This window comes from Ranitomeya imitator, chromosome 4 (assembly GCF_032444005.1).
Source record: "Ranitomeya imitator isolate aRanImi1 chromosome 4, aRanImi1.pri, whole genome shotgun sequence".
Lineage (NCBI taxonomy): Eukaryota > Metazoa > Chordata > Amphibia > Anura > Dendrobatidae > Ranitomeya > Ranitomeya imitator.
This window is the reverse complement of record NC_091285.1, coordinates 312,880,203-312,894,284: the sequence shown is the minus strand read 5'-3', so window position 1 is coordinate 312,894,284 and position 14,082 is coordinate 312,880,203. Positions and strand designations below refer to the sequence as shown.

Genomic DNA, 14,082 nt, shown 5'->3' with positions numbered 1-14,082 from the left:
TGCTGTGATGTGGAGACCGCCCAGGGGGCGTGGCCACATCAGAGCAGAGAAGCTTATAATGGTAGCTATGGGGTCGGATGCTGAGTCCTATGTCCAGGGCAGCCGTATGTGAAGACTGTAAGTGTCGTGCAGCTACACTTACAGTCCTGCAAATGAAAATGGCGGCGCCCAGTGGCAGAAAAAAAAATGAATAAAAAAAAAAAAACAACAATAAATACTATGCACTTGAAAATAACTTATGAAAATAAGGAATTAAAGAGGTTTTTTTTTTTTTACAATATTAAAACGCGGCACCTTCCCTTTAAGGTCACCAGTATATTTCCTATACCTTATAATAATGATGCTGCTCCATGGAAACTATACATGCTACAGAAAAACTACATCATTTTTTAAATCAGGACAAAAAGATGTTTCAGAAAAGTACAAAGTCACCTATGATGGTCAAAAAAAATTTTTTGTAGACTTGTGTTAAACTTGACTCGAAATTCTGATTACTGTAGTCTAGTGAAGAATACAGTAATTCTGTAGTCTGGTAGGGTTTTACCTACTGCTACGTGTATAAACTACCAGTAGTGCAATCTTTATACAAAGTCTGTAAGGATTCCTCCTAATGAAATCACAGTTATATTCTGTTTAACTACCATCACCAATTGAATGAATGCAAATAAAGCCAAAATTTGGATCAGTGTAAAAAACTTAATTAAGTCCATTGTGATTCAGGACATGAAAAGGCAGTGGGGGCGATTTATCAAGACCTGCCATCCTCTCGCCAGGGCGTTTTGGAGCAGATGCTCCTGATTTATTGAGAAGCTCATGCCTTAGTGAATCAGGTGCGGTGCATAGTGGCATGTACCCGCTGTGTATGCCTTATCACAAATATGAATCCAGCTGTCATTTGTCATGAATTTGACCAGCGAGGGCCACCATGCGCCTGTCCCAGCTCTGCCTAGTTTGTTGGAGCTGGAGTGAGAATGGTATGAAAACAAGTCGCATTTCTTGCGTAATCTCGTTCTGCGCAAAGGTTTTTTTTTTTTTTTTTTTAAGAGAAATCTGGCGATAAAGTTTTGATGAAATGCCCTCAACACATGTATGAAACATAAAAAAAGAAGCTTTCTTACGGTCTTGTTCTGGTTTCATTTGTTACTACTTTTTCTTTCCATTCCCAAAATGCATTTGCAAAAATCATATAGTTGTTTGCTTAGTGAAACGCCCTGGTAGCTAGGAATGGATACAGCAGAGGCAGGTGGTGATCTTTCTGCTGCCATACACAAAGATTTATTTTAAAGAATTGGTTTTTTCTCCTTTTTTTCTGAAGGTAAAATATAATTAAACATAATGGTTTTCCCCATTTACAACAAAACAGTTTGTATATGAGAACAGACAGTCTATTCATGAATAGTTCTTAATGTCATGCTTTGTCGCTGGCAGCCATGTTAGTCTTTAAGGCTGCAGGATCCTCAAATTCGTGTCAGTTGGTGCCACAAGCTGGATGGGAGGATGCTTTCCACTTTCTCCATAACGAAGTTTAAAGGTGCAAACAATGTGCTCAGGAACTATGGAAGACAAAGAATGATCAGCCACATTCCCTATGCGTTATGTTACGTACAGAACATTTACATGCGGTTTGCTTGAGCGGAAATTAGCGAGAACTTTATTGCTGACATAGTAGGAGTTTGATACTTACCGCTTTTGCAAATACTCCCATAAGCTCTGGGAACTGATGTGTAAGAAGAGCCAACATGGCTGTGAAGGAGCACAACCCAGCTGTGAAGAGTATGAAGAAAGGAAGCTCTTTCTTTGGATATACTGACACTTCATGAAATGCTGTAAGTGAAAATGAATAGTTAGTGCTTTGTGATACCCATGCAGACAGCACGCTGCCATCACTGCGGGTGTAAAATCATAGAGCATGCATACACATCAGTATGTCCGACTGTCCGCTCCCACCGCTGTGCATGCATGGAGCACAACATAATAGTAACCCTACATGAAGAAGGCAAAAACAAAAACCTGTGGATGAATAGCTGATTTCAGCCTCTACCACAGACCGTATAAATTGAGTGCTCCTTAAAGGGAATCTGTTAGTAGCTTTTGCTATGTAGCTGAAGACAGCATGCTGTACAGCAGTGTTCCCCAACTGCGGTCCTCAAGAGCCACCAACAGGTCAGGTTTTCAGGATTTCCATAGTATTGCACAGGTGATAATACCTGGAAAGGCAAGCATTCAATCACCTGTGCAATACTGGAAATCCTGAAAACATGACCTGTTGGTGGCTCTTGAGAACCGGAGTTGGGGAACACTGCTGTAGAGGTAAAAAAACACTGATGAGAGACATTCCTGAAATCTAGCTTCAAGCTGTTTATTTGCAATTATGATTTTTAGCACCCGGAGCTTAAGAAGCAACTGCCTGCTAGTCCAACGCCGCCCCTTTCTGCAATAAGCAGCTTACGGTTTATAGCTATTGGATATAAAGAGCCTGGTGTGGGCGAGGTTAGCTTCCTTAGCTCTGCTTCATTGATAAATCAAAAAACAGTTTACTGGGTGCAGCCATTCTGACACTGTTGGATATAGGGTCTCTTTGCCTATAACATGCTGCTCTCAGATGAGGTTGCAAAAACCTGCTGACAGATTACCTTCAAGTTCTGCTCAGATATCAGTGATTTTCATGTACATTTTTTTTTTCAGTACAGATGTCAATATTTTTTTGGATTAGTTTTCAAAAAAATGGGAATCCAGCACTCAATCAAATATCATTTATTCACTCCAAGAACTGTGTATCTACAGATTTTTTGACGTTTCAGTCTCACTGACCTTCATCAAATATACACATTTCAGTATGCATACTGCTCCTGAACATGTATGTGCAGCTAAATGCATAAAACAATGTACTTACAAGGAAGCAATTCTCTGTCGGCGGTTTCTGTGCAAATAGGGTATGGGTAAAAAAGGTGACCCTTTTCCAGTGGATATGGGATCATTCTGAATGCTGTAAAGACAAGGCACATACATTTTAAAAAAGTTCTAGAATAATACAGAATGTTAATATAATTAAATAGTGGTTGCTTCCAACAATTTAGATATTGAACATCATGAAGTTGTGCTGTTCTGCTTTGTTCACGGCTTAGATCTGACCGCTACTAGAAACAGCTGATCAATGGGGGCATTGGCTCCCTTCTATTCGGATATTGATGACATAAGGATCAATCATCATTGTAGTGTAAAACCTTCTAAGTTTGATTGTGCTTTTAGAGAACTTTGGATGTGTCAGAAGTTTTGATTAGTGAGGGAGACTGAGGAGAGTAGAGCTCGGTTGAAAACATCTGTCCCTTCTTTTTAGCGACTGGTGATGTCTCTGCAAAGATGGAAAAAGGGCTCAAAATGTCCATGGAGCCATTCTTCTCTCATAGGAAAGCACTGATCGGTGGAGCACTTCCGCTCCATCCATTTAGCAATTGTGGAGTCTTTTTTATGTTTTTAACCAAAGATTTTCTAGAAGTGCACCTATTCTTTCAATATCCAACAACCTCCAGGACACGTACATTTAGGTTATTAGAGAATATACAAGAACAATTTGGCCACACGTAGCTCCTGTTCACAAATTGGGTTTCTTGGTCCTACCATATACTGACTAAGTGTAACATACATAGCGGGAAACCTTGAAGAACATCAGTTCATTTCCAGCTACAGACACAGGAATTCACACTACTAATCCCAGGACTGATCTTTGATCTGCATATTACCACATTGTCTGTCAACATACAGATTTGTTTTAGCCACAAGATGTAACAAGACCAAGCCCCGACTCACAGAGAGCGTCAGAGTCTCACTAACACATGGCATTTATTTTGGTACATAAATCATGGACGTCTGAAATGTATTGAGAAAATAAAACCAGCGTGTGCAGGATTTGATCAGTTACAGCTGAATAATTTAACACAGACTGTAGGTTAGTGTCCTGCATATTTGAGATCTAATGTAACAAGAGCTGGGATATCCTCAGAATGATTCTACTTTTATCAATTTTACAAGAAATCCCCATGGCCTTCAAAGTCACATTGTTCCACTTTAATATTTCAGCAGTTGTAAGTGGTGTGAGAATGGCTGTCGTATGAGTGATACCAACACAAGAATCATTCTTCAACATTACACCACATGAACACGATAGGAAGCTCAGCACAAAAGTCGGTCCTATCATTGTTTTATAGTAATAAGATTTCTTCAGTACACTGCTCTCCTAAAGATTTTATATGAAAAAGTGAATATTCCTAATATTCCTACCAATATGAAAAGTATAGTAGATTACAGACCTCAGATATTGTTGGGTCATTGTGTGAAGATGAGCAGAACATGTGAGTGACTTTACCGAGGTTTCAAATACAGTTGCTAAAACGTAAATCAATCTTTAGGAACTACATGAATTTCCGCACTGATACTAATAACACACCAACAGCTATAGTACTTCCGGGTTCTGTTCACATGATCAGGGAACAGGATACGCGTCACTGCAGGTCCTGAAGCTGGGAACTGTGAATCCAGTATTGCCCGAACACCGCAGGTCCTAAAGTTTCTTAAAGGAATTGACTGTGCTCGTAGCTGCTCCTGCCGCAAACCCCCAGGAGGAGGGACATAACAAGATGGAGGAAAAAAGTTGTAGCGGTCTGTAGAGAGCTGAGATAAGGGATAAATGTAGGAACAGCAAGCTGGTTATCAAATTTTTATTAACCCTTAGATCTCCACAACGCATTTCAATAGCATAACACTATCTTCATCAGTTTTGTACCACCTGATGAAGATAGTGTTATGCTATTGAAATGCATTGTGGAGATTCAAGGGTTAATAAAGGTTTGTTAACAAGCTTGCTGTCCCTACATATTCCCTTATCTCAGCGCTCCACAGACCTCTACAACCTTTTTCCTCTATCAGAAGGCAGTCATTGACATACGCCACAAGGAGGGTAAGCCACAAAAAAGGTAATTGCTAAAGCAGCTGGCTGTTCACGGAATGCTGTATCCAAGAATATTAATGGAAAGTTGAGCGGAAGGAAACCGTGTGGTAGAAAAAGGTGCACAACCAACTGGGATAACTGCAGCCTTGAAAGTATTGTTAAGAAAAGGCCGTTCAAAATTTTTGGCAAGATTCACAAGGAGTGGACTTCTGCTGGAGTCATTGCTTCAAGAGCCACCACACACAGACTTATCCAGGACATGGGCTACAAGTGTCGCATTCCTCGTGTCAAGCCACTCATGACCAATAGACAATGCCAAAAGCGTCTTACCAGGGCCAAGGAGAAAAAGAACTGGACTGTTGCTCAGTGTTCCTGGGTGTTTTCAAATGAAAGTCAATTTTGTATTTCATTTGGAAATCAAGGTCCCAGAGTCTGGAGGAAGAGTAGAGATGCACACAATCCAAGCTGCTTGAAGTCTAGTTTGAAGTTTCCACAATCAGTAATGGTTTGGAGAGCCATGTCATCTGCTGGTGTAGGTCCACTGTGTTTTTTCAAGACCAAAGTCAGCATAGCCATCTACCAGGAAATTTTAGAGCACTTCATGCTTCCCTCTGCCAACAAGCATTTTGGAAATGGAAATTTTATTCTCCAGCAGGACTTGGTACTTTTGGCAGTGTGGACAGGTGTCAATACCTGGTTTAAAAACAACAGTATCACTGTGCTTGATTGGCCAGCAGACTCTCCTGACCTTATTGCCATAGAGAATCTATGGGGAATTACACCAGACCCAACAATGCAGATGAGCTGAAGGCTGCTATCAAAGCAACATAGGCTTCCATAACACCTCAGCAGTGCCACAGGCTGATCGCCTCCATGCCACGCCACGCCACATTAATGCAGTAATTGATGCAAAAGGAGCCCCGACCAAGTATTGAGTGCATTTACTGAACATACATTTCAGTAGGCTAACCTTCCGGATTTTATAATAATTTTTCAAGCAGGTGTCATAAAGTATTATAATTTACTGAGATAACTTTTGGGTTTTCATTGGCTGCAAGCCATAATCATCAACATTAACAGACAAACACTTGAAATAGATCACTCTGTTTGTAATGACTATATAATATATGGATTTCACTTTTTGTATTGAAGAACTGAAATAAATTAACTTTCTGATGATATTCTAGTTTTGTGAGAAGCACTTGTAACGCCAAAGTTCACCAAAACAGGGTGCAAACTCCTAGGGAGAATAAACAAAGTGTATACAAGTGGAAAAAGTTCAGGATTGTCTGGCCAACTCTGGATTCATGTACACTCAGGTAAAACTTTTAGCAATATTTTTGTAGACTGTTCAAGATTAAGGGGGTTGTCCACTACTATAACAACCCCTTCCTAATCTGAATGTTTGCCTGTGTTAAAATAAAGACACCTATACTCGCCTCTGGTACAGCGGTGTCTCCACTCACATTCCTGGGGCTCACGTGAGGTTGTGTCACGAGAGCCCTGCGCCAAATCAGAGCCGGCGTCACCATCTTGGCCTTCGGACAAATCAAACCTCAAGAGGAAGGGAGAGATCAGATGCAGCCCTGGCTTCCTCTTGATGTTCAATTAATCTAAATGGAGGGATAGTGAACCTCATGTGTGTCCCGGGATCATGAGTGCAGACACCGCTGCAATGGCGTCAGCACTGTTTGCTTTAAGACATGGTTTAAATAGACGAAAAGATGATTTGTTAATCACCAGGCATTGTGTGCCTTTATTGAAATAAAAAAAAAAAACACCTTTCAAAATCACATTTCCAAATTGATTTCCTTAATTAGCTTTTGGACAAGTGAATATTTTCTCAACGAGCACTACAAAACACAATGTACCTAGACTAATAGCATACAAACTGTTACACTGCTCATGTCTAACTATAAATGAACTTGGATAACAAATCAGGTCATAATTAGTAATCAATACAGAAATCCAGGTAATTTCACAGGGGTTCACATACTTTCTTACAATGCTATACGTTTAGGCATAACAAAAAAAATCCTATACAAAAGATAGGATGCCAATTTGTGCGCATATTTAAGATATAAAACAATGAAGTACACAGTACGTTAAGAGCTATAAAGGAAATACATTGTTCATAAACTTTAATGCAAGGAGCATAAAATGTATGGAGAAGAAATCAATATTAATGATGCACAATTTCCTTAGAGTGTATACAAGTAATATTATAATAATGCAAGATAAATACCACTTGGATTAGACTCCGTAATAAAAGATCTAGAAGGCTACTTGAGAATCTGTACACCTTAGCGTTATGTGTAGAGGTTGTCGCACGGGCTTCCTGTTCCTGATGATGGATTATGGCTGGGGTACATGGTTTAGATTTATGTAAATGACGGCTGAAAAGGTTAAGGAAATAATTATACCTTATTTCCTTTAAATTCTCAGGAGAACGAACCGATATCAACAAGGATTCAAAATGGGATGCGCTGGTTGTGGGCAAAGAGCCATATGCAAATGGGAAACAAAGATGACCAGAATGTTCCCTTTAATAAATTGGACTTACAGTAAAGCATTAAAATAATAGGACCTTTTATATGAGGACATGGAGACTGGAGTTCCAGCCACATTAACATTATTCATCCACTTCAGAACATATCAGCTTTCATGTGCCCCATCACTATTAGCATAATTCTCGGTGTAGGAATAATACATTCTTCACAACGAGTAACAAAATGGTAACGGGCGGGTATTGGGGAGGAAGACCAAATAGGGTCACAGGGCAGAGCGGGTACGAGGGGTGTTTAATAGATGGACGACTGACATTTTCGCTTTTAAGTCATCTACAATGAGTAATTACCTCAGATAAGGAGAATCGGAAAGATTTGTGGAAGCTGGAGGTTTGGGCAGTAACGCAAGATGGTTTAACCTGTTCATAACCAGGGAAAAATTCTACTTTTTAAAAAGTTGAAGTTTTGTTTCTTAAAACATTTTGGTGCAGACCGTTTCTCTTTTGGTGAAACATGGGGTTTTCTTAATACACTTAATTGGAGCAGATCTTTGTTAATCTTGTGTAGACAGGTGTACATTATGTGATGTATGATCGTAATATCATACATCACATAATGTACACCTATCTCACAGAGAACACAAGCCCCATTACAGCCTGCTCTCCTCCATTAGACACAGACATTGTCCATGCGCGATATCTATTCAAGTTCAGATATTTTTAATAAAATGCACAAAAGCAGGTAAGGAAATGGTGAATGGAATAAAATTAGATAATTTGATGCCAATGAAAATGCATTTGTCTCTTGCCAAGTGTCTAGGCCACGTTCACACTAGCAGTATTTGGTCAGTATTTTACATCAGTATTTGTAAGCCAAAACCAGGAGTGGAACAATTAGAGGAAAAGTATAATAGAATGTGTAAGCTATACCAGGAGTGGGTGATAAATACAGAAGTGGTGACGTGTTTCTAAGGTAAAATACCAACCAAATATTGAACGTGTGAACGCGGCCTAAGATTGAAGTGTACATAGGTTTTCATTTTTATACCTTCATTGATTTGTGACTAATCGGTAGAGATCAGAGTCCAGATTAGTAGGGAAAACATTAACCATCTGTTACTGGCCCCATATATACATCACTGATGGTAACAAAAATCTGTAAAAGATCTGTAAAAATCAACTATACGGGGGAAACCCTTCGATGCAATAACTGGTCAGTGTTCTGTAACAACTGCCTGAATGCAGCACGAGAAGTTTCTGCATTTAAGAAAATAGCACCTCAATTTAACACTATTTATGGGATTTTGTGACAAGAAACTGATTATTTCACAGTACAGGCTCAGTCTGTCATTACAGACTCAGATTCTCAAGCTGTGTGTCAAACTTCTCACATACATTACCGGGCTTCAGACATAGGGTCCAGCCAATAACTCCATTAATATAGATGGGTTAATATAGGCAAGTATGGCTTTTTTTAACACATGTAATTAGTAGGAGCTGCTGCCTGGCATTTTTTGGTAAATATAATTCTTCATGTACTGTAATCCATGTGCATCTGTGCCCCTTTTTGTTGCATTATTTTTAAAAACACACCTGGGGTTATTTAACTCGAGATCCATCAAATTGTTTTTTTTCATAACACCTACATGTAGCCCTGAATCCATGACATGAGGATATCTAATACACCACAGTATTGCAACCATCGACTACTGTTTTGTTGTGAGCGTTGATTACTTGATGGACTTGAAAGGATGACTATTGAAGAATTTCATACATTTTGTGACACATCAGTCTTCACAGTGTAACAATTATGGGTTCCCCCAAGTTAAGGAGGACATGAAGGAAAATTTAATGTTCTAGATTTCTCCAAGTAAAAAGTAATTAGAAATAGCTAAAATGAATTGTCAAGACAAACATAAGGCAAGGAAAGTCTCAGAAGCAGCAGTGAGGGTTTTGCTTTATATAGCTGACCAGTCTATGTCATTCTACCTACAGGAACATGTCAGAGACCAGAAGAATCATTTCTTTGAACCACAATCTATCAGATTACAGTGATGGTGACTTCTGTAAACCAAGATTGAGCTCTTTAGCTATAACCACTTAAGATGTGTATAGAAAGAATGATAAGGAAAACAAACATGGAGTACATGAATAGAGTGCACACTGCTGCTCCTGTTGTGAATTCTGCTCTTGGGTTCCCTCCAGTGGTTGTTGGTGGGAATGCTGTTGTCTCTGACTCGCAGTCCTGGCCAGGTGTATCGGATAATTACAATTCTGACTGGGATATTTAGGTGTGCAGGATCCTTTAGCCCTTGCCAGTTGTTAATGTTTCTTTGGAAGTATTGGATCTCTGCCTGGCCTCTCCTGCTTATCGGCCAGTTCAGCAAAGATAAGTGTCTGTTTCTTTTCCTGTGGCACACATGCGTGTGCTTATTTTCAGTACTGTTCGTTTGTTTGTCTTTTGTCCAGATTAGACTGTGTCTGTGTTTTCTCAGTCTGGTTGGTTTCATGGAGTTGCAGATATACGCTCCTACATCTTTAGTTAGATGTAGGAAGTTTTTTGTATATTCTGCTGTGGATTTTTGAAGGGTTTTATACTGACCGCACAGAACTCTGTCCTATCCTGTCCTATCCAGCTAGAGTGGCCTCCTGTTTTTTCTGCCTGTGTATGTATGTTTTTTCCTCTCCGACTCACCGCCAATATTTGTGGGGGACGGTCTATCCTTTGGGGATTTTCTCTGAGGCAAGACAGTATTCCGATTTCCATCTTTAGGGGTATTTAGTCCTCCGGCTGTGACGAGGTGTCTAGGTGTGTTAGGTACACTCCACGGCTACTTCTAGTTGCGGTGTTAAGTTCAGGTTTGCGGTCAGTATAGTGGCCACTTTCTCCAGTGAAAGTTCTCATGCAGCTAAAAGGTCACTGGATCATAACATGCTCCATTCATTCATAAGGAGGCCATCGGGGATAGGGTGATGGGCTCGTCTTGTCTTCGGCATTCCTACATAAACGAGGGGAGCAGTAGTGTGCATGATCGGAAACAGCTCAAGTCACATGGCTTTTCAGGATTGGTGAGGTTCACGGCAGTCCAACCCCAGTGATTGGGAAATTATCTCCACCTGTAGGATAGGAAATACTTCAGAATACCCCTTGAATAAACTATCGATCCATATATCTTCATACCTGCAGTAAGCTTAGGAGCTGTGGAAACCAAGAGGAGGATATTTTCACACCTATTTCTAAAGGGATTTCATACATGCATAAGATTTTGCAAACTTACAGAATGAAGAAAATTTACCCCAATGCACAAACCACCAATACTTGCAAAGACCTGTAAAAGTCAGCATCTAAGCGCCCCCCAAAAAAGGAGTCATATTATAGGGGCTAGAGGTAATTACAATCATGTCTGTCAGTGGCCTGGACCCACGACTGTATTGTGGCAGCAAATGTTACCGTACAACATAGTTATACACCATCCTGCATAACGGCACAGGAATAAATTGCAAAAACTAAATCGGTGTCATTTATGTGAGGTCTAAACTATTTGTGACTGATATGTGGGTGTAATTCACAACCTCTTCTGCCAAAACGAGAACCCCAGTAACATCACCCTTGGGTGGTCAAACAATACTAGGCTGTGGAGGGGACGTGACCACAAAAAGAGGCAGCTGACACATCAGCACCATCACGCCTGTCCAAAAGCAGCTCCATCTCAGCCAATCTGGTTTGGCAGCCGGTTTTGCGCACACTCCTGGACAACGAATACAGAAAGTAATGCATTGTGGAACATGTAGTTCCATTGAGATTGTATCTAATAATCCTGGAAGTTTAACTGAAATACGAGCAGGGAATTTCAGCAAAAAGTTATAGAATTGAAAATGTCACAGCTCACTAAAAGATATTATACATTTGTAATTTCAGCTTTGGCAGAACAGCTTGTAAAAAACAAACAAAAACAATCTCATACGTTTCTATATTATAAAAGATCATTCCTAAATAATGTCATCAACTGTGTCTGGCCCAAGGGTAAAACAATCAGCCAGACAAGTGATGTATGTAAACCCAGCCAAAAAGAGAAACTACACACTCCTCAGGTACACACACGTCTGCTTATTCTGAAAGATTAAATTACACCATTTCTGGTCATTATATGACTGGTATCCGCCATTTTTCCTATCTTTAATTTACAATTGATTGGGAGCTGGTGGGTGCAGAATAGCTGCTTTGATGTCTCCTATACACTAACAGCGGAAAATCCTTTCTCAAGGTATGGACCCTCAACATGCATATTTGCCATGCGTCAGACTGTGCATGGCAACCATTATGACATTTACGTCGATACTGTGCCCGTCGCTGATTGGTCAAGGCGAATTCACGGCAGACTCTGCCCGTCACTGATTGGTCGAGGCAACCTTTATGACATCATCGTCGCCATGCTGTGCCCGTCGCTGATAGGTCGAGGCAACCTTTATGACATCATCTGTTGTGAATTCTGTTGTCGGGCTCCCTCCTGTGGTCATGAATGGTACTTCAGCTGGTTCTGTCCATGGACTTCCTCTGGTGGGTGTTTCTGAGTTTCACAGGTGACGAGGTTAATTCGTTAGCTGCTGCTCTATTTAACTCCACTTAGATCTTTGCTCCATGCCACCTGTCAATGTTCCAGTATTGGTCTAGTTCACTCCTGGATCATTCTTGTGACCTGTCTTCCCATCAGAAGCTAAGTTCCAGCTTGTATTTCTTTGGTTTGCTATTTTTCTGTCCAGCTTGCTATTTAATTTGTTGTCTTGCTTGCTGGAAGCTCTGGGACGCAGAGGGAGCGCCTCCGCACCGTGAATCGGTGCGGAGGGTCTTTTTGCGCCCTCTGCGTGGTCTTTTTGTAGGTTTTTGTGCTGACCGCAAAGTAACCTTTCCTATCCTCGGTCTGTTCAGTAAGTCGGGCCTCACTTTGCTAAATCTATTTAATCTCTGTGTTTGTATTTTCATCTTTACTCACAGTCATATGTGGGGGGCTGGCTTTTCCTTTGGGGAATTTCTCTGAGGCAAGGTAGGCTTTTTTTTTCTATCTTCAGGGCTAGCTAGTTTCTTAGGCTGTGCCGAGTTGCATAGGGAGCGTTAGGCGCAATCCACGGCTATTTTTAGTGTGTTTGATAGGTTTAGGGATTGCGGTCAGCAGAGTTCCCACGTCCCAGAGCTCGTCCTTATTATCAGTAACTCAGGTCATTCCGTGTGCTCTTAACCACCAGGTCATAACAATCATCGTCGCCATACTGTGCCCGTCGCTGATTGGTCGAGGCCGCCAGGGATGCGGGATTTCCAGGACAGACAGACAGAAAAACCCTTAGACAATTATATTATATTATAATATATATATATATATATATATATATATATATATATATATATATATATATATATATATATATATATATATATATATATATATATATATATATATATACATATATATATACATATATATACTAGATTGTGGCCCGATTCTAATGCATCGGGTATTCTAGAATATGCATGTCCCCGTAGTATATGGACAATGATGATCCCAGAATTCGCGGCAGACTGTGCCCGTCGCTGATTGGTCGAGGCAACCTTTATGACATTATCGTCGCCATGGCAACCATTATGACATCTACGTCGATACTGTGCCCATCGCTGAATCAGAAACGTGGGATTTCTACGTCCTTTATGACATCATCGTCGCTGTGCCCGTCGCTGATTGGTCGAGGCCGCCAGGCTTCAACCAGAGACGCAGGATTTCTACGTCGATACTGTGCCCGTCGCTGATTGGTCGAGGCCGCCAGGCCTCGACCAATCAGAGACGCGGGATTTCCAGGACAGACAGACGGAAAAACCCTTAGACAATTATATATATATATATATATATATATATATATATATATATATATATATATATATATATATATATATATATGTATATGTATGTAGCAGCCGCATAGTATATAGCACAGGTCACGTAGTAGATAACAGGCCACGCAGTATATCACACAGCCCACGCAGTATATCACAGCCCACGTAGTATATAGCACAGCCAGCGCAGTATATAGCACAGCCAGCGCACTATATAACACAGCCCAAGCAGTAAATAGCAGCCACACAGTATAGAACACAGGCGACGTAGTATATAACACAGCCCACGCAGTATATCACACAGCCCACGGAGCATATAACACTGCCCATGTAGTATATAGCAGCCACGCGGTATATAACATTGCTCACGCAGTATATAACACAGGGCACGTAGTATATAGTACAGCCCACTCAGTATATCACACAGCCCATGGAGTATATAACACTGCCCATATAGTATATAGCAGCCATTTAGTATATAATGCAGCCCACACAGTATGTAGCAGTGTGGGCACCATATCCCAGTTAAAAAAAAAATTAAAATAACAAATAGTTATATACTCACCCCCTGAGATCCAGCGAAGCTGTGCCGAGAAGCGCGGCTGCCGCCATCTTCCGTTCCCAGGATGCATTACGAAATTACCCAGATGACTTAGTCTCTCTGGGTAATTTCGCAATGCATCTCTGGGAACGGCAGATGGCGGTCGGCGCGAGCGCATCGTCGGACTACGGAAGGTGAGAATAGCAGGT

General features: G+C 40.7%; 1 protein-coding gene across 5 annotated transcripts in view; it reads right to left on the bottom strand.

Annotated features, from left to right (window-relative positions):
- Window positions 1–1,247: 1,247 nt before the first annotated feature.
- ST7 (suppression of tumorigenicity 7) overlaps window positions 1,248–14,082 on the bottom strand; it is a 174,827-nt gene continuing 161,992 nt past the window's right edge. For all 5 annotated transcript variants that reach the window (XM_069764847.1, XM_069764845.1, XM_069764848.1 and 2 more), the window contains 3 exons: window positions 2,894–2,986; window positions 1,685–1,824; window positions 1,248–1,553 (listed from right to left, as the gene is read on the bottom strand). In XM_069764847.1, the coding sequence (XP_069620948.1) occupies window positions 1,458–1,553; window positions 1,685–1,824; window positions 2,894–2,986 (329 nt within the window). In that variant the 3' untranslated portion in view covers window positions 1,248–1,457. The remainder of the gene's footprint in view (window positions 1,554–1,684; window positions 1,825–2,893; window positions 2,987–14,082) is intronic.